Source organism: Raphanus sativus, chromosome 8, assembly GCF_000801105.2.
Source record: "Raphanus sativus cultivar WK10039 chromosome 8, ASM80110v3, whole genome shotgun sequence".
Taxonomy (NCBI): domain Eukaryota; kingdom Viridiplantae; phylum Streptophyta; class Magnoliopsida; order Brassicales; family Brassicaceae; genus Raphanus; species Raphanus sativus.
In genome coordinates this window covers 21,787,728-21,808,303 of record NC_079518.1, presented here as the reverse complement: position 1 = coordinate 21,808,303, position 20,576 = coordinate 21,787,728, and the positions used below count along the sequence as shown (strand labels likewise).

General features: G+C 27.6%; 2 protein-coding genes across 5 annotated transcripts; both read left to right on the top strand.

Annotated features, from left to right (window-relative positions):
• The first annotated feature begins 2,660 nt into the window (after nucleotides 1-2,660).
• On the top strand, nucleotides 2,661-8,658 carry LOC108819307 (aldehyde dehydrogenase family 3 member H1). Of its 3 annotated transcripts, XM_056991603.1 has the most exons (11): nucleotides 2,661-2,726; nucleotides 2,879-3,103; nucleotides 3,739-3,807; nucleotides 3,907-4,003; nucleotides 4,103-4,309; nucleotides 4,418-4,533; nucleotides 4,644-4,748; nucleotides 4,821-4,993; nucleotides 5,059-5,149; nucleotides 5,241-5,390; nucleotides 5,482-5,858. In XM_056991603.1, the coding sequence occupies exons 2-11, from the start codon at nucleotides 2,897-2,899 to the stop codon at nucleotides 5,713-5,715; spliced, it is 1,449 nt and encodes a 482-aa protein (XP_056847583.1). In that variant the 5' UTR covers nucleotides 2,661-2,726; nucleotides 2,879-2,896; the 3' UTR covers nucleotides 5,716-5,858. The 3 variants fall into 3 exon arrangements, with proteins under 3 accessions (XP_056847583.1, XP_056847584.1, XP_018447819.2); XM_056991604.1 differs by lacking the exons at nucleotides 2,661-2,726; nucleotides 5,241-5,390; nucleotides 5,482-5,858 and adding exons at nucleotides 8,040-8,189; nucleotides 8,282-8,658 and having other exon boundaries at nucleotides 2,775-3,103; XM_018592317.2 differs by lacking the exon at nucleotides 2,661-2,726 and having other exon boundaries at nucleotides 2,779-3,103.
• Nucleotides 8,659-15,173: 6,515 nt separating this feature from the next.
• Nucleotides 15,174-17,453, top strand: LOC108819278 (cyclin-A1-1). 2 transcript variants are annotated; one of them, XM_018592281.2, is made up of 10 exons: nucleotides 15,174-15,428; nucleotides 15,516-15,723; nucleotides 15,801-15,937; nucleotides 16,022-16,114; nucleotides 16,214-16,347; nucleotides 16,429-16,504; nucleotides 16,585-16,661; nucleotides 16,760-16,973; nucleotides 17,058-17,192; nucleotides 17,286-17,453. In XM_018592281.2, exons 1-10 carry the CDS (start codon nucleotides 15,255-15,257, stop codon nucleotides 17,349-17,351), a joined length of 1,314 nt encoding a protein of 437 aa, XP_018447783.1. In that variant the 5' UTR covers nucleotides 15,174-15,254; the 3' UTR covers nucleotides 17,352-17,453. The 2 variants fall into 2 exon arrangements, with proteins under 2 accessions (XP_018447783.1, XP_018447784.1); XM_018592282.2 differs by having other exon boundaries at nucleotides 15,175-15,428; nucleotides 16,760-16,943.
• The last annotated feature ends 3,123 nt before the right edge of the window (nucleotides 17,454-20,576 follow it).

The following is a 20,576-nucleotide window of genomic DNA, read 5'->3' as shown; positions in this document are numbered from 1 at the left end:
AGTTTTCAAAAAATCATTTTTTGTAACGACTATTATTTTTATTTATTTTTATTTTATTTATTTTGAAAACATAATATAACTTGACAATATTTTGTTTACTTTTTTAAAAGATATTAATTATGAAATACTTGATTCCTATTGGTTGGATGGAATGAACCTAAGAATACCTCAATCATATAAGTAAGATAATTGTCTGTTTAAAGTAAGATAATTATATATTTCTTAAAAAAATGTTCGCCAATTTTCTTCTTTTAATAAAATTTTCTTTACAAATATAGGATGATGATAAATATTGAAACGCAGTGCACAAAAAAGATACATATTGAAACGCATGCTTATCTTATTATATAAAGCTTGGTTCTTCAAAGTTACTAATTAATATGATTATGACATGTGTCAATAAATTTTTAAGATGGTGACATGTGTCAAAATATGATATAATTCTCTTTTGTTTATTATTTAATAGAGATTTTAAAAAAGGAAAATTATTATTACATAGTCTTTTAAAAGCCTAATATTATTTTCTAAATATACAAGAACAAACTGATTTTCTAAAGCCTAATATTATTTTCTAAAGCCTAATATTATTTTTTAAAAGCCTATGTAATAGTAATATTAGGCTTTTAATAATATTATTATTTTCTAAAAGCCTAATTAAAAGAAAATTGTAAAAATACTCTTATTATTTTCTTATAAGTAACTAACTTTCTTTTCTAATAGATAATTGTATATTAAAAATTATGACCAAAATAGCTACAAACATTTCACATCTATATTGAGGTTTAAGCTTCCACATATTATTTTTACAAAACACAATAGTATTTACATGAAAAGTATTACCTGAGTATTTTCTTTTAATTTTTTGATACAGCTCAACATTTTATTATCATTATTACATTTTATTATAACATAACTTTCAATTTTGATGTTGTTGTTTACATCATATATTAAACAGATATTTTCTATTAAAAGTAAAATAGTTGCATAAAAATCATAAGGAAAAACTAATAAAATAATAAGTTTTCCTTTTCTTTTAAACATTATAAATAAAAATGTAAAGGTAAAGTAATCTTATTTTTCTTATAATTAACTAATTTTTTTAAATAATTTTGTGTTAAAAAAATATAAAGCAAAATAATTTAAAACATTTCACCTGATATGATTGCGACATGTGTCAATTACTAAAAAATTAGATTTTGAATGTGTCAATCAAAACTGACATTATGTGAAAATAACATTTTTTTCATAAAATCTTAAATAAAAGAGATTTCTAAAAAAAAAAAAAATTCTTTTCTAATCTTAACCAATTTAGATCTTTTTTTTCTTTTTCTTTTAAATCCTAACCGGAGAGAATTGTAAAATAATAATAGTAATTTTTAATTTAAAATTTAATGATAAACATGATACTAACAATTATTTAATTAACAATACAAATTGAAAAAAAAACATTAGTGATATTGAAAAAAACGAATTTTGAAAATGCAATCTTTTAAAAATAATTAATATTAAATGGAAATAATTATTTGATAGAAATTTTGTTTTTATAAATCCTAGATGAAATATAATTGTAAAAGATTAAGTAGTATTAATTTCCTTTCCTAAAATCCTAAAAGCTGTAAAAGAATATTTGATAGTTTTTTTCCTTTTTTCTAAAATAAATCCTAAACAAAGGAAATTTGTATCATATTTCTAAGTCCTAACCAAAAGAGAATTGTAAAAAAGTTATTTTATAATATTTAAAGAAAGTATGTGATGATGAACATAATATTAAAAATTCTTTAATTAACGAAAGAAGTGTAAAAGTGGTATTGATACAAATTGTTAATAAAAGCAATTTTAGATTATTTATTAATAACTAGAAATAATTATTTAATAGCAGTTTTTTTCTGAAATTCTAAAGAGAATATAATTGTAATAGGTTATATGACAAATTTTCCTTTTCTAAAATCTAAAAATGTAAAAGAGTATTTAATTTTTTATTTAATTTTTTAATTGTAATTAAATAGGAGATTTATAAAATAATTTTTTTCCTTTTTTAAAATCCTAGCAAAATAAACTTTTTAAAACTTATTTAATAAAGTATTAAGTTAGTACATAAGAACATGTATAATAATTGTCCTTGACTCGATTGGTGTATTTGACTTTGATTTTTTTTTACCTTTCATTCAGTTTCTTATTTTGGGTTGTGTTGACTGTTGAGTTTAAACGTTTAGGTATAGTATATTCTTTAATCCTAATTGCAAATTTACAACATTGATCTATGAAAAATGATTATAAAATACAAATATTAACTTGAACTTATGTGTGAAAAAGGGTTTTTAATTATAAAATAAATCTCACACAACATATGCAGAAAAATCATAAAACTATAATAAAATAATTTTTTATTATGTTTTTATTAAACTAAAACATCAAACAAAACATCGAACAAAAACCATTGCAAAGCAACGGGCTCATATCTAGTATCTATATAAAGAAGAAAAAATCATCAAAAAGAGGATTGTATGTTTTTAGTAAGAAAGTTATATATTTATTGTTGTTCAAAAAGAAAGTTTTCTTTATCAATTTCTTATCTTAAAAACGTATATCATGCGTTTTTTCATTTTCAAAACAAAAATCCCTTATAAATAAGAGCTAAGAAAATATTGAAACGCATCTTTTGTATTAAAAAAAATCAAATCCTAATAGGAAGAGAATTGTCTCGTTTAGCAGGAGCAGACGTCAAGGTGTTGGCATTGTGTAAACCTATTTATTTCTTTTTATTTAACAAAATCAATTCAGATTATCTTGGGATCCCAACTCAATATTTGTTCTTACTCTCTCTCTCTCTCTCTCTCTCTCTCTCTCCCTCCCTTCCTCCCGTGGTTGCTTACGTAAGCGTGTACGACTCTCAGCAATGGCGAAGGTTTTCGAAGCAGCGGACGCGAGCAACCTGATGACGGAGCTTCGTCAGAGCTTCGATGCTGGAGTAACTCGCGGTTACGAGTGGAGAGTCTCTCAGCTTAAGAAGCTTCTCATAATCTGCGACAACCACGAGCCTGAGATCGTCTCCGCTCTCCACGACGATCTCGGCAAACCTGAGCTCGAGTCTTCCGTCTACGAGGTCAAACCACTTTTTTTTTTTTGGTAAAAATGTTAAAGAGGTCAAAACACTTTTACCATGTCTTCCATCAAAATTGAACTAGAGGTTTCATTCGATTAGCTTATTGTCTTACTTGTGGTCGTGGTCGGTGTCTTTAATGTGATATCACCTAGTTTTGTGACCATGATGTTATGGTTCGACACTTGTACAAACACTGCTTAGGTAAAGACTTTAAATGCAACTTATTTTTTTTCTCTTCATGTGTTATAAGGAATCAACTTAGACTGCAGGTAAACTTTATGTTTGCGAGACTTTGAAAGGAACCAATACTAAAAGATTAAAGTATTGGGTCCTGTTGAAAGCTACTGAGCTTTACTGACCTATGGACCGTAGGCAATTAATTTTATCAGCCAACTTGTATTTTATTGAGTTTTGTACCTTAACTTTGTGTGTGTCATAGTTAAATCCAATGAACTACTACAACACAGAGCTCTCGGAATTTGGCCTTTCTCATTTAATGTTCATTCCTGTAATCTGGTCATTAATCAAGTAATTAGCTTTTTGATTACATTTTGAGTTATATAAAACAATTAATGATGCAATTCAGTAGCTAATTATTCGATTATGATGGTCAATCAAATATTCGGAGTGTGCAGGTAGCTCTACTGAGAAACTCTATCAAGTTGGCTCTTAAGCAGCTAAAGAATTGGATGGCACCAGATAAGGTGTCCTTTTTAATAGAGTTTATATGCAAAGTTTGTTTTTAAATGTGTTAAAAGGCCATTAATCATTACTCACTGTTTTTTTTTTCTCTTTTCTTTCAGGCAAAGACTTCTCTAACAACGTTTCCTGCATCAGCACAGATTGTGTCCGAGCCTCTTGGAGTTGTGCTTGTAATCTCGGCTTGGAATTACCCTTTCCGTATGTTTAAGCAGTCTTTGATTGATTTGTATTCTCCCTCTATGTTAAGTATAATTTCTGACGCCATTTTAATTACTGTTTCTTGTTTTTTCTTGCAAGTGTTGTCTATTGATCCTGTTATTGGCGCAATTTCTGCTGGGAATGCTGTTGTCCTAAAGCCATCAGAATTGGCTCCAGCTTCGTCCTCACTGCTCTCAAAGTTATTGGAACAGTATCTAGACCCTTCTGCAGTGAGAGTTGTTGAAGGTGCTGTTACTGAAACAACTTTGCTGCTGGAACAGAAGTGGGACAAAATATTCTACACAGGTTCATATTAACTTCGGCTTAATCTGTTTCCTTTCATACTTGCGGATCAAGTGATTTATCATTTTATTTCATGAGGCTAAAATTTTTTAATCTTGCTTTGTTTGTTAGGTAGTTCAAGAATTGGGCGTATCATAATGACGGCAGCTGCGAAGCATCTCACACCTGTTGTCCTGGAGCTTGGAGGAAAATCTCCTGTTGTTATAGACTCAGACACCAATTTGAAAGTACTTAAGATTACTATTTTTATACCCTGGCTTCTTCATCCAGAGACATTGCAGTGTGTTTTCTTTCTTTGGAGGCTAATGCAAATTTTTCTTTTTTTTGTAATACCAAGATTACTGTCAAGCGGATAATTGCAGGTAAATGGGGTTGCAACAATGGACAGGCGTGCATTTCTCCAGACTACATCTTGACAGCAAAAGAATATGCTCCAAAAGTGGTAAGCATAAGAAGTTAAGATTAAATCCTTGCTTCACTTTTGTATTTGATCTTTCTCTTTTCTCTTTTCAAGATTAATGCAATGAAGCAAGAACTGGAGGCATTCTACGGGAAGAACCCTATGGAGTCCAAAGATATGTCACGTATTGTAAACTCTAATCATTTTGATCGCCTGTCCAAGATATTAGAGGAGAAGGAAGTTTCTGACAAAATCGTCTACGGGGGTCAAAAGGACAGAGACAACCTGTGAGTTCTTCTTTTATTATTCTCATCATTTTTCCCTTAGGCTAATCTTTTTCTACATCTTTAAGGAAAATTGCTCCAACCATCTTGCTCGACGTGCCACTGGATTCTCTGATCATGAGTGAAGAAATATTTGGCCCTCTCCTCCCAATCCTCACCGTAAGAACCACTGGTCATTCAGTTCTATACAGACTGTTTCATCGATTTGGCCCTTTCATGTCTGACATACCTACACTCTTGTCCTTCTCAGCTCAACAACTTAGAAGAGTGCTTTGACGTGATTCGTTCTCGACCTAAGCCACTTGCTGCATACTTGTTTACCCAAAACCAGAAGCTGAAAGAGAGATTCGCCATGACAGTCTCAGCTGGAGGCATTGTGGTCAACGACATAGCTGTTCATGTAAAATACACTAAGCCCTATCAGATCTATAAGCAGTTTTATCATTATAAATAAGCTCTATCATCATCTAATCATATCCTACATTTTGCAGCTTTCCCTACCCACATTACCATTTGGAGGAGTTGGTGAAAGTGGAATGGGTTCTTACCACGGTAAATTCTCATTTGATGCCTTTAGTCACAAGAAAGCTGTTCTCTATAAAAGCTTTATAGGAGATGCAGCAATCAGGTATCCACCGTACTCTAGAGGAAAGCTTAGATTGTTAAAGGCACTTGTCAACAACAATCTGGTGGAAGTATTCAAAGTCCTTTTAGGTTTATCTTAAAAGGTTGAAAGACAGGACTACACACATCCCTTTGTATCTTACATTCTTCGTTTTTTTTTAGATATGAACTTTGGTTCTTAAAGATATATGTTTTCGTGTTGATGAATATTGAAAGTCCATAAAAAGTGGTTTCTTCGTTTCAATTTGGTTTTCTACAAATACAGATTGACAAGAGTAAAGAGTCTATTTAGATGTTTTTATCTAACATGTTGTAAATCAAGAAAATTCTTCTTGAAGAATGGTCTAAATAAACTTAGTCCGAAACTAACCCTTAGTCTCCTCTCTTATCAGAGCCGATTCCAAAGCATTTAAGGCTATTGGACAAAATAATAATAATATAGCCTTTAGGCAATTTTTTTAAATAATTAAAATATTAGATGACTTTCTACGATATTGCAGAACAATATCATTTGAATATTATTTACTGTAATTAAAGTTTTGATATATTTGAAATTTATAATAATTTTGTTAATCAAATTTATTTTAAAAATCCATAGAGAACTCTTGATTATTTAATAATAGAAGAATCATCTTTAGAAATTATATTATATTAATCTTCTTAACACATATATCTAATAATTATGAAAAAGTAAACAGTTAAAATTTAAAATACCATATATATATACATATAAAAGTTTAATTTTGAAAAAAATTCCATTGGATATATAATATAAGTTTATTTTGGCATTTTACACAATTAATCAATAATATAAAATTAATTTCAAAACACTGAATTATAATAATCCATTATACAAGATATTGATATGTTTGTTTACTTTTATATTAAATATAATATATTAATTAATAAATTTAGAGTTCTAAAATTAAATTTATAAATGCAGATAATTTGAAGAAACATCAAGATATACATATATATATAAATATATATAAATATATATATATATACATATATATAAATAAATATATATATATATATATAGATGACTTTTTTTGTCTTATAGCTGCAGATTCATGTTCTGTTGATGATGAAAGTCATATAAACTGCAATTAAATATAATATATAAATATATTTTATTATGTAAAGTAAATTTTAAAAAATTCTTGTATAAATATTTTTAAAATTTTATGATGTCAAATATTTTAGATAACATAATACATAATAGTTTTAGAAAATGATGATTATCAACTTAATGATTTTTTTTTAATTTATGGGTTAATTATATATTAAAAACTAATATAATTATTTAATTAGGATAATAAAGATTTTAAACGCTCTAAATTTTAACGCGAGAGCGAAAAAAACACTTTGCAAATAATAATGTACATATTTTTGAATTCTTTGGCAATTTGTTTCAGAAATTATCCCAATGAGTGATTTTAATTGTCCTTAAAATTATCTTAAAAATAGATGATTCATTCTATCTTATATATATATATAGTGAACTTACAGAAATAAGGGCTCTGATACCATTAGGAGTCGGACTAAGAGAAAGCATATTTAAAATATCATATGAAATAAAACGTAGATTAAGACATATATGAGATATAATCTAAACAAAATTTTGAAATAACAAAACATAAACAGAAATATGACCGGTTAGACCAGCTATTTAAACACAAAACAAAAGATTAAAAAACATAAAATGAAACAAGAAATATTGAAATTTTATTTATTAAAACTTACTTAAAAGGAGATTGTAGCAATGTTCTCGATTACAAGGATGAGAGAGGATGAAAGAGAGGATATGAGTGAAAGAGAAGGAGAATGAGAGAATGAGAACCTGCTCTACAACTGAAGCAAAGACTCCTTTATATACAAGTTTACAAGGGTGCAGTTGTACATAAAAATTTAAATTAAAAATAAAAATGGCATATGTGGATAATATCACTAGCAAAAGCTAGCTCTATTAACTCCATAATTGCTTGCTGTCAGCTGGAAGTGGACTTTGGTCTTCATGGCTACAGGAGATAGCACTTATTGATGTTTTGGATTTTTCTCGAGTATTGCGACAAGAGATCGTAGAGAATATTCACAACAATGTAACCGTATCCGACAGATTCGTAACAAAGATGTTTTCTTGATTTTGAGGAGATTTCTATTTCTTGAGGAGAGAGATCAGAATCCATTGTTGCCGAATATTTCTTCATCGACATCCGACACTTGAGACCCTGAATCGCTTCCTGTAGTATGAGGGATTTGATCGGACATTGATGGTAGAAATTGTAAGGAGATCGCCTTAATTTCTTCTTCAGATTTTGCACCTGCTAACATGGCTAACATTTTGGATTTTTGAGCCAAGAAAATGGTTGTTTCTGGTGTTTGGTTTGGTGTTTGGTTAAGTATTTGGTTAATTTCCTAAGAGCTCAACAACTTAGAAGAGTGTTTTGACGTGATTCGTTCTCGACCTAAGCCACTTGCTGCATACTTGTTTACCCAAAACCAGAAGCTGAAAGAGAGATTCGCCATGACAGTCTCAGCTGGAGGCATTGTGGTCAACGACATAGCTGTTCATGTAAAATACACTAAGCCCTATCAGATCTATAAGCAGTTTTATCATTATAAATAAGCTCCTATCATCATCTAAACATATCCTACATTTTGCAGCTTTCACTACCCACATTACCATTTGGAGGAGTTGGTGAAAGTGGAATGGGTTCTTACCACGGTAAATTCTCATTTGATGCCTTTAGTCACAAGAAAGCTGTTCTCTATAAAAGCTTTATAGGAGATGCAGCAATCAGGTATCCACCGTACTCTAGAGGAAAGCTTAGATTGTTAAAGGCACTTGTCAACAGCAATCTGGTGGAAGTATTCAAAGTCCTTTTAGGTTTATCTTAAAAGGTTGAAAGACAGGACTACACACATCCCTTTGTATCTTACATTCTTCGTTTTTTTTAGATATGAACTTTGGTTCTTAAAAGATATATGTTTTCGTGTTGATGAATATTGAAAGTCTATAAAAAGTGGTTTCTTCGTTTCAATTTGGTTTTCTACAAATACAGATTGACAAGAGTAAAGGGTCTATTTAGATGTTTTTATCTAACATGTTGTAAATCAAGAAAATTCTTCTTGAAGAATGGTCTGAATAAACTTAGTCCGAAACTAACCCTTAGTCTCCTCTCTTATCAGAGCCGATTCCAAAGCATTTAAGGCTATTGGACAAAAAAATAATAATATAGCCTTTAGGCAATTTTTTTTAAATAATTAAAATATTAGATGACTTTTTACGATATTGCAGAACAATATCATTTGAATATTATTTACTGTAAGTAAATTTTTGATATATTTGAAATTTATAATAATTCTGTTAATCAAATTTATTTTAAAAATCCATAGAGAACTCTTGATTATTTAATAATAGAAGAATCATCTTTAAAAATTATATTATATTAATCTTCTTAACACATATATCTAATAATTATGAAAAAGTAAACAGTTAAAATTTAAAATACCATATATATATATATATATATATATACATATAAAAGTTTAATTTTGAAAAAAATTCCATTGGATATATACTATAAGTTTATTTTGGCATTTTACACAATTAATCAATAATATAAAATTAATTTCAAAACACTGAATTATAATAATCCATTATACAAGATATTGATATGTTTGTTTACTTTTATATTAAATATAATATATTAATTAATAAATTTAGAGTTCTAAAAATAAATTTATAAATGCAGATAATTTGAAGAAAATCAAGATATATATATATATATATAGATGACTTTTTTTTGTCTTATAGCTGCAGATTCATGTTCTGTTGATGATGAAAGTCATATAAACTGCAATTAAATATAATATATAAAATATATTTTATTATGTAAAGTAAATTTTAAAAAATTCTTGTATAAATATTTTTAAAATTTTATGATGTCAAATATTTTAGATAACATAATACATAATAGTTTTAGAAAATGATGATTATCAACTTAATGATTTTTTTTTAAAAATTTATGGGTTAATTATATATTAAAAACTAATATAATTATTTAATTAGGATAATAAAGATTTTAAACGCTCTAACTTTTAACGTGAGAGCGAAAAAAACACTTTGCAAATAATAATGTACATATTTTTGAATTCTTTGGCAATTTGTTTCAGAAATTTTCCCAATGAGTGATTTTAATTGTCCTTAAAATTATCTTAAAAATAGATGATTCATTCTATCTTATATATATATAGTGAACTTACAGAAATAAGGGCTCTGATACCATTAGGAGTCGGACTAAGAGAAAGCATATTTAAAATATCATATGAAATAAAACGTAGATTAAAACATATATGAGATATAATCTAAACAAAATTTTGAAATAACAAAACAGAAACAGAAATATGACCGGTTAGACCAGCTATTTAAACACAAAACAAAAGATTAAAAAACATAAAATGAAACAAGAAATATTGAAATTTTATTTATTAAAACTTACTTAAAAGGAGATTGTAGCAATGTTCTCCATTACAAGGATGAGAGAGGATCAAAGAGAGGATATGAGTGAAAGAGAAGGAAAATGAGAGAATGAAAATCTGCTCTACAACTGAAGCAAAAACTCCTTTATATACGAGTTTACAAGGGTGCAGTTGTACATAAAAATTTAAATTAAAAATAAAAATGGCATATATGGATAATATCACTAGCAAAAGCTAGCTCTATTAACTCCATAATTGCTTGCTGTCAGCTGGAAGTGGACTTTGGTCTTCATGGCTACAGGAGATAGCACTTATTGATGTTTTGGATTTTTCTCGAGTATTGCAACAAGAGACCGTAGAGAATATTCACAACAATGTAACCGTATCCGACAGATTCGTAACAAAGATGTTTTCTTGATTTTGAGGAGATTTCTATTTCTTGGGGAGAGAGATCAGAATCCATTGTTGCCGAATATTTCTTCATCGACATCCGGCACTTGAGACCCTGAATCGCTTCCTGTAGTATGAGGGATTTGATCGGACATTGATGGTAGAAATTGTAAGGAGATCGCCTTAATTTCTTCTTGAGATTTTGCACCTGCCAACATGGCTAACATTTTGGATTTTTGAGCCAAGAAAATGGTTATTTCTGGTGTTTGGTTTGGTGTTTGGTTAAGTATAGGGAGAGCTAATTCAAACGAAGCGGTTACAGTTGTGGCTGCGGGAATTTTCGGGTGTGGGTTGTTATGGTTTCAAGCGTTATTAACCGTTTTGTACGACTGACACAAGTTTTGAAATTGTTGCGTTTGTGGGATATTTGTGACTGGTTGATTATAAGATATTGCAGCGGTTTAATAATAAATTACCGAATTAACATATTACAAGATTATAAAAATATAAGAAACAGACTATTGTAATAAAATATAATAACTACTAATATAATATGATTAATAAAAATATTATGTTTACTTATTTAATTTTTTAAATTAGTCGAAAGTTATAATTATAATAAAATTTGTTTCAAAGTTATACTAATCTTTAAAAAAATATATTTTATTTCATTTTATATATGTAAGTATATTAATTTTTAAAAATTATAATGAATAGTTAGTTTAAAGTTTTTATAAAACAAATTATGATACTGTTTGTGAATTTAAATTATTATATAAAATATATATATATATATATATTTTTTTTTCTGTTATTTCCATTTTAAAAATTTAAAAATTTAAATATTAAATAATTTTATATTTATTTATCCATCCGTAACTGTTCGCCACTGCAAATGCTAGTTGGAAGCAACTTTTGATTTTAAAAAGTTCAGAACGGTTTGAAGCGATTTATAGTGGTTTATATGATTGTTTCGAAACACTGTCAACCGATACCAACCGCAAAAACTGTATTTGCGGGTGGTAGCAGAGAAACCAATTAGCCCCTTAGAGCATCTCCAAAAGAAATTCTATAACTTTAAATATAGAGTTTTTTTGCTCTCCAAAAAGAAACTTTAAAACTTCAAATTTAGAGTTTTGTGGAGTGAAACTTCATATTTGAAGTTTCACTATTCAAAACTTCAAATTTGAAGTTTCATCTTTTTATTTTCCATTTGATCCTTACAATTAATTACATATCACATTTATGATTCTTAAATATTATTTTTGTCTATCATTTTAATTCTTACAGTTTTATATCTCATAATTGTTTCAGATTTTTTTAAATAAATTCAAGTTTTACACATAAATTAAATAAAAAAATTAAAATAAAATGTATATTATTTTAAAACTGTAATTAGACAACAAAAATATTACAAAAGAAACTTATTTTTTTTTAAAGGATACATGAAGAAATAACACAATAAAAATTATTAAACTTCTTTTGTACCCTTTTAAACAAAATTATGTCTTCATGTACCCTTTTAAACAAAATTATTAAGTTTCTTTTGTAATATTCTTGTTGTCTAATTCTATTTTTAAAATAAAATTATAAATAAAACTGCATAATTAAATATTAAACAAACGGTTACATCAAAGCTTGAAAGCCCTCCTAGCGCCATGTAATTGTGTGGTATTTTGTTTGTAGTTTAATTTTATTATATGTATCTCTATTTATAATTTTATCTTTTAGTGTAAGATTTTATTAATTAATATTTCTGTAATATTTTTATGTGTATGTTAGTTATTTATAAAAGTTTTATAGATTTACATTAATTATGATAAATACAAGGACCCTAGAATAAAATACAAATAGATTTAAAATTAAATTTGAAGTTTTGCTTTTGGAGAATAACAACTTGAAACTTCAAATATAGAGTTTTTCCAAACTCTAAAATAGAGAGTCTTTTGGAGATGCTCTTAGTCCAACTACCATCACATCCGGACTTCGTCTAAGCCGCCAAACTGTTCTTTCAAACAACAAATCTAAACACACTTATGTTTTTTAGTGAAAGATCTAAACACACTTCCGACACCTAAACTGAGTTTGTTACAAGTTTCCAAGACGAGCGTTAGCTCTAATATTCACACATTTATTCAAATCTTTACTTACTCTTTTTTTTTTGTACTTATATACGTAGCCAAGCTACATAGTAAATTTTTAAATTTGGATGACTTGGATGAACCACTTCAAATTGTCATTATATTTAACGGTCAGTAGATTTAGACCCAAAAGTACTATTGGTCTTTGGAAAAATTCCATAAAAAAAATACTCTAACTAAATTTTGTTAAGCTTTTTAATACTCAAACTTTTTCACTACCCAGTTTAATATCCCAATTAATTATTTTGCTCATTTTAATACCCAAACTTTTAACACTGTGTCCACTTTAATACCTAAAGTTTATTTATTTTAATAAAAATACTAATAAGTTTCAAACACAACTTAAAAAAATCTCAAAAATCAAAGAAAAAAATATTAAAAATTCTAATTTTATTTTAAGATTTAGGAAAGAAGGTAGATAAACCATGGAATTTTTAAAAAATAAATGAATTTGAATGATAAAAATAAATTTCGTTTTTTATTTCAAAAAACAAACTAAATACAATATTTAAAACTTAGAAATTTTATTACAAAATTTAATATTTTACACTATTTAGTTACTTTTATTTCTCAAACACCCAAAAAATTAGAATTTTCTGAAATTTATTACAAAATTCAATATTTTTATGGAATTTTCCCTTGGTCTTGTACCAAAAAAAAATATTAGTGGTCTTTGTAAACCAGAAATATTACGTTTTTGAGAATATCCAAAAGGCTTTATGTACGAGTAGCAAGCATGACATCTAGGAGTGAAGCTACTTCTGGCATAGTTAAATATATGTGTTGATCATTTGGTATTGTTCCACGAACGAGAGTCTCTAAACGCCTCAAGCTTTGTTTTGTTTATTTTTCCCATAATCTTTTTAACGTTGGACCCTAACACATTGACTTTTCTTCTTAACCTTTTAGCACTGTATTATTATTTAATTTTAAAAAGATTTTGGTTATGTGTCTATAAATTTTAAAGTTCATCCTTTGGTACGAAGACCATCTCCAACCCACCTCTATTTTAATCTCTATTTTTTCTTCTAAAATAGAGAAACTCTATTATAGAGGTGAATTTGCTCCAATGTATGCCTCTATAATAAAGTTCCTCTATTTATAGAGGAAAATATAGAGATATGCTATTTTCATCTCTAAATATAGAGGTAAAAAATAGAATTCCTCTATATTTTCCTCTAAAATAGAGAAACTCTATTATAGAGGCATACATTGGAGCAAATCCACCTCTATAATAGAATTTCTCTATTTTAGAGGAAAAAATAGAGGTGTACATTGGAGATGCTCTAATTATACATGTATTGAAAATCAACATAATTTTATTTTAATTTTTTTTTGTCTCATTACGATTTAAATCTTTAATGTTAAGTTATATATAAATCTATATTATTATTTGCGAAGTGATTTTTTGCAACTTAACTCTCACATTAAAATTTATTTATTAGATTATATTAATGTTTATAAATTAATATTATAAAATTTAGTCATAAATAAAAATGAATTTTAAATTTGTTAAACCAGATAATTCACTAAAATTGATATAATAAAATGTATCCAAAATTAAATGTATTTTAAAAATAAAAAGATAACTCTTATATATTTTGTGTTGTTACCTGTGAATAATATTTTAATGTATTTTAAAATAAAAATTAAGATTTAAGATTTTTGGAGAACTTAAATAATAACTTATCTTGATACATTTTTATCAGTAATGTATGTATTAATAATTAATATAAAATAATTATGTCCACATATACAGATAAAACACCTAATTTATTATATAAAATGTAATATTTGTATTAAAAATTTAATATCTTAACTATATATATTGAAATAAAAGAATATATTTTTAGTTATAATATACTATATTCCGATACAGAAATGAATACACCACTGGATTGACACTCTGAAATTTTTATAATGATTTTGGTTAAAAAAAACACACTGAATTGACCTCCTGAAAGCTGAAACTTCAAATTGTTATCATTAGTTTTCTGATCCTTGTTACTCAACATTTACGAATATCAAAATCAAACACTATAGATATAAGTTATAGCATCTATTTATTCACGTTTTCGAATTTTGAATAAAAAGATATATGTAAATAAGGACAAACAAGATTCGAAATCATATTAATGTTTATGTTCGTGGTAAAAGAATTTGAAAAGGAAAATACAGCTCCTGATTTCAATGTATGATTTATTTCTTTTTATGTCTCCGAGTTGAAATTTTTTAAAAAAGAGAAGCCCAAAGACAAAAGTGACCGTTTGAAATTCGAATATATTTTCCTTTGAAATTCGAATTCAAAAACAAAAAAAACCCATCAGCGGTGACAACTTTAAAAAGTTGCGTACCACGAGGAAGCCAAACGCTGAGGTGGCAAAATATAATAAGTCATTGATGTAGATTATAAATCACAGACATTCGCATTTGAATTTGTCCACGCTCCTGAAAGAATCTCACCCGTCAAAACAATCAACGGACAGGATCGTTTCTTAAAATTCAAAAAACCCACTCCTTTTATTTAAACAATCACTTGGCTAACTCTCGACTTTAAAAAGTCTCTTTCTCTCAATCTATCTATCTATCTATCGACCATCGCCTTTAACACTCAATTTTCCAAAATGTCGAACATTCATCATCAGAATCGCCGGCCTTCGTTTTCGTCGTCGACAAAATCGTCCATAGCGAAGCGTTCGGAAAACATGACTTCGAAACCAGCGGTTATGACGAAGAAACGAGCCCCGCTTGGTAACATCACAAATCAAAAGAAGGGTTCACGATCTTCTTCTGATCTCGTGAGTAATCTCAATTTTGTTTTTTTGGTTTGAATTGTCAAAACACTGTATTGTAATTATTACCTGATCGAATCTTTTGATGTTTAGGCCGCCGCCAATAAGTCCAAGCTAGCAATTAGTGTAAAGCCAAGCGTAAGCAAAGGAACTTCTCCTAGCAAATCTGATGATGAGGAGACGATGTCTTCGTCCTACAAGAGCCCTCAAGTGGAGTACATCGAACAAGTCTCCTCCTCCTCCGCTGTTGTTTCCATCGAAAGGAAGGCGTTGAGTAATCTTTACATAACTCCCAGTTCAGGTACTGCTAAACTAACTAACTACTAATTGTTTATTTTGTTTTATCACTTATTAGTGTTTTTTTTTTTGGGATTGCAGTTAACTGTTGCAGAAGAGATGTGTTGTCTGATAAGGAGAATAGGGATAAGGTTGTAAACATAGACAACAATGACGCGGATCCGCAGCTCGTTGCAACGTTTGCTTGTGATATCTACAAGCATCTTCGTGCGGCAGAGGTGAATATCTTTTTTTTTTTTTTGAGTAACTTTTTATTATTATTATTTATGTTTTGAGTGTGTAAAAAAATCTATATGGTGTAGACAAAGAAGCGGCCTGCTACCGATTTCATGGAGAGAGTTCAGAAAGATGTTAACTCAACTATGCGCGGAATCTTAGTTGATTGGCTTGTTGAGGTGAATTATTATTATTATTATTATTATTATTATATTAGTTAAAAAAATCAAACTCAGAAATATTATATGTGAATGAGAAAAATATTGGGTTTCTGACAGGTATCAGAAGAGTATAGGCTTGTACCCGAGACGCTTTATTTGACAGTGAACTACATTGATAGATATCTATCTGGGAATGTGATTAGTAGACAGAAGCTTCAGTTGCTTGGTGTGGCGTGTATGATGATAGCAGCGTAAGAACGAAATTTTCCCCTTTTTTTTTTTTTTTTTTGTTTAGGTAAAATCTTATGATGCTAAATGCTTGAATGTTTCAGAAAATACGAGGAGATATGTGCACCCCAAGTTGAGGAGTTCTGCTACATCACTGATAATACATACCTCAAAGATGAGGTTTGTGTTTTTCATCAACAGGGAGGGCTTTTTGATAAATGATTACTGATTTTTGATTGCATCTGTGTTTCTTTTGACAGGTTCTTGACATGGAATCTGCTGTTCTGAATTACTTGAAGTTTGAAATGTCAGCGCCAACAACCAAATGCTTTTTAAGGTTACCAACATGCTTGCTTCTCTCCTCATTACAATATCCTATCTAACACAAAATTTTTTTACTAACTCTTTGAATCTTTAAACTTGTTTGATATTCAGACGCTTTGTTCGGGCTGCTCATGAGGTCCATGAGGCTCCACTGATGCACCTGGAATGTATGGCCAGCTACATTGCGGAATTATCCCTTTTGGAGTACACAATGCTTTCGCATCCTCCTTCACTGCTTGCTGCTTCAGCCATTTTCTTGGCCAAGTACATTCTAGACCCGACAAGGAGACCATGGGTATGTACTTGTACTTTGTTTAGACCATGGGTATGTACTTGTACTTTGTTTAGACATGAATATTTTTTGAAAGCTCTCGATGTAGTAAAATGTTTGTTTCTTATGGTGAATCAGAACTCGACATTGCAACATTATACGCAGTATAGAGCAATGGAATTGAGAGGATGTGTTAAGGATCTTCAACGATTGTCTAGTAACGCTCATGTCTCTACTCTTCCTGCTGTAAGAGAGAAGTACAGTCAACACAAAGTAAGTTTTGTTTTGTTTATTGTTTATATGAAGAAGAGCAATGATGACGATAATAGTTTAATTAATGTTAATGAAAATTATTGTTTTTTGCAGTACAAGTTTGTGGCAAAGAAGTTTTGTCCATCCATAATCCCTCCAGAGTTCTTCAACAACAGTTAGATCAATCCTCAATTAACTTTGTTCCAATGCTGCGTTGGATTGTCTGATTGTATATGATTATTCCTGCTGTTTCTGCAGTTTCTTAAAAAAAAATTAGCTATCTATGATTTCAATTAGTAGAGAGTTGGTATGATCAGACTTTTTGATTAGATTAGTTGACTTCTCATGAAGGAAAAGTCTTATAATCTGCTTAACCGATATGATTCGTTTACGAAATGCAATCATAATCATGGATTTCATTTTCTTAAATGATAAACTACCCATCTGTGGTTCAATTAAACATCCTCTACTCCATCTCTTTAGCTGAATGTTTTTGGGGCCTCTACTCTTAACTCATTATCTCTTATCAAAACTTTGATTTGTGTACATGTCGGCATATGAAGTTGCCAGTTCTGCTACTTTCTGGCAAAATGGTTGAGAAAAAATAGTACAAATATAAACGTTTTGAGCGAGTAATGTAGATTATGTTTAAACCACTGTTTCTTCCGTAATCATATTTTCAAAAAAAAAAACAAAGAAAAAAGAGGAGCGGGGTTAAGTTTGGGCAGAGTATAGTGGGTTCTGGGACAACATAATCATCGATTGCATTTTCTTAAATGATAAACTACCCATTTGTGGTTCAATTAAACATCCTCTAGTCCATCTTTATAACTGAACCACTGTTTCTTCTATAATCATATTTTCTCTCAAAGAGGAGCAGGGGTTGGGCAGAGTCTAGTGAGTTCTGAGTATTCACCCTCCAAATTGTAAGATGCCCATTTTAAAAGATTAGCATAAAATTTACGAAACAAACTGCTTGGATCTAGTGGACATGACTACGATTCGGATGGACTGGTCAGCATACACAACGGAAATCAAGGTATTCCATAGATTAAAAGAAGATTTCAAGAATGTGAACCTAATCATATTTTCACTAGTATTAGTTATTTTAAATGCATATCTAATATTATAATATTTTAATTTAGATTTTGATTATAATAATAATGTTGATGTGATTTAAATAATACTTAATAATTTTTGTTAGATATAAGAAAATAGGAAATATATATATAGAATTTGAATTAAGGTTAAGTAATTTTTCATTTATTAAAATATATAAATTTAAAGTATTAGATATATCTTCTACTTAATTTAGTTAGAGTATAATTAAACTCGGAGATATGATATTTTATTAGTTCACATGTATTTTTCTAAATTTTTGAAGTTTGTCACAGATTCATTGTTTCTATTTTATTGATAAATATTTGTTAGATAATATAATATTCACTGAAGAATGTATAATGAATATACTCCATATTTATTTTTTTTCTTCTCGCTGAGACTATATTTTAATGTCAATATTATTTGTAAATAATATTAGTAATTTTAACTAACTTATTTAGTGAACCTCTTTTAGATTGTTTTATGTTTTCATATATTTTTAACTGTAAATGTTTTTTTAGATTACTTTTATAAATTTTTCATACATATCGATCCTATAACTTTTAGTTATGAATTACATTAAATACTTATCAAAAGTCACCATGTACTTTGTTTTATTACTAATGAATTTATTCCAAAACATATTGCACACTATAAAAATCTTTAGGTTTATTTTGAAAAAAAAATATATTTGATTAGATTAATTAAGATTTTCATTATAATTTTCTAAAATATGTTGTTCTAGAAAATAATAAAGTAGTGTTATAAAAGTTTTAATCGTGGAAGAGTAAATAACTATATTAATTCATTTGACTGATAAATGGCAGTTGGAAAATATATTGATAAATAGGCTAGTTAACTATATGTTTCTTACATAAGTAAAATAATTTTATCATCATTTCTCTATAATAAAACTTTGTACACTTACTGTAAATCAAAGAATGAATTGGCTCAGTCAAAAAGGACCAAAATCAACCATTTAAAAAAAAAAAAAAAACTTGTGTAACTGAGTATAAACTTATATTTTTTTTTAAAACCGATACCTATATAACTAAGAAAATTTTAATTACTAAATTTCATTTTAAATATTTATTTATTTGATTAGGTTAACTATTTTGATTTTGACTATCTATTTTGATGTATATGCTATTTGTATGTCTTGCATAATTTATGACATAATTTTTATCAATATTTTTATGTTAATTTTGAAAGAATTAGCTTTTACATCAAGTTAGTTTTTAGTTTCCTTTCGTTTTTTATCTTAATTGATTATTTGTTTTTCTTGTTAAAATTTTTATATTCATTTTTTACAAGTTAATAATAATATTAATCTAAATTTAAAGATAATTTTAAAAATTTTAGTTTATACTTTTGTATTGATTTTTAATTTTACATACATGAATAATTGTTTTATAAAAAAAACTTGTATTGTTTTTAACAAAACATTTTCTTTAGTTAAAATTTTAGGTTTAATCAAAAAACATTTTTATACCAATTTAGTTATTTGTATAAAGAAAATTTTCTTTAACTTATTTATTTTCATTTTATTTTGATAAAAATAGTTTTCTGATTTTATATTTAAAAATATCAATTAATATGCTGATTTGGTATATTTTCAGTTATATTTTTAAATTGTATATGAAAAATAAAAATAAAAATAATCTCAATCTTGAAATCATATGTACTTTCAATTCATATTTTTTTTGTTAGCAACATAACAGACTCATGTTTTCTTTATTTTCTTTATATTTCATATTCATATTTTCTTTATTATTTGAAATTCTTGTATTTTTTAAGATTAATATTTGTTAATTAATTTACGATTATCTTTCAAAAATTTAGTTTATATAGTAAATAATATGTTGACATTCAATGATTTATATAGTTAAGTTATATATAGTATATGCTATTTGTGAATATTTTCAATAGCATATATCTTTAGGTTCAAAAATTCCATCAAGTTGTATATAGTATATGTTATTTGTTATTTTTAGTTAAACATTAAGTAACTTATATATAGTTTTTTTAACTTTTTAAGTTTAACATATTATATTGATTTATATTTTACTTTGAAATAAACAATTTTGGCAATATTGATAATTTTTAGAAAAATAAATGATTTGGCATATTTGTTGGTGCCTTAAAATAATATGCGGACATTCTCAATAATTTATAATATCAACTTATTTATAGTATATGTTATTTGTGAATATTGTCAATGGCATATAACCTAAAATTTGAAACCACATGTTTAAAATCTATATAGTTATAATTGTTTGAAAGTCTTGCATTTTTTTACATTTA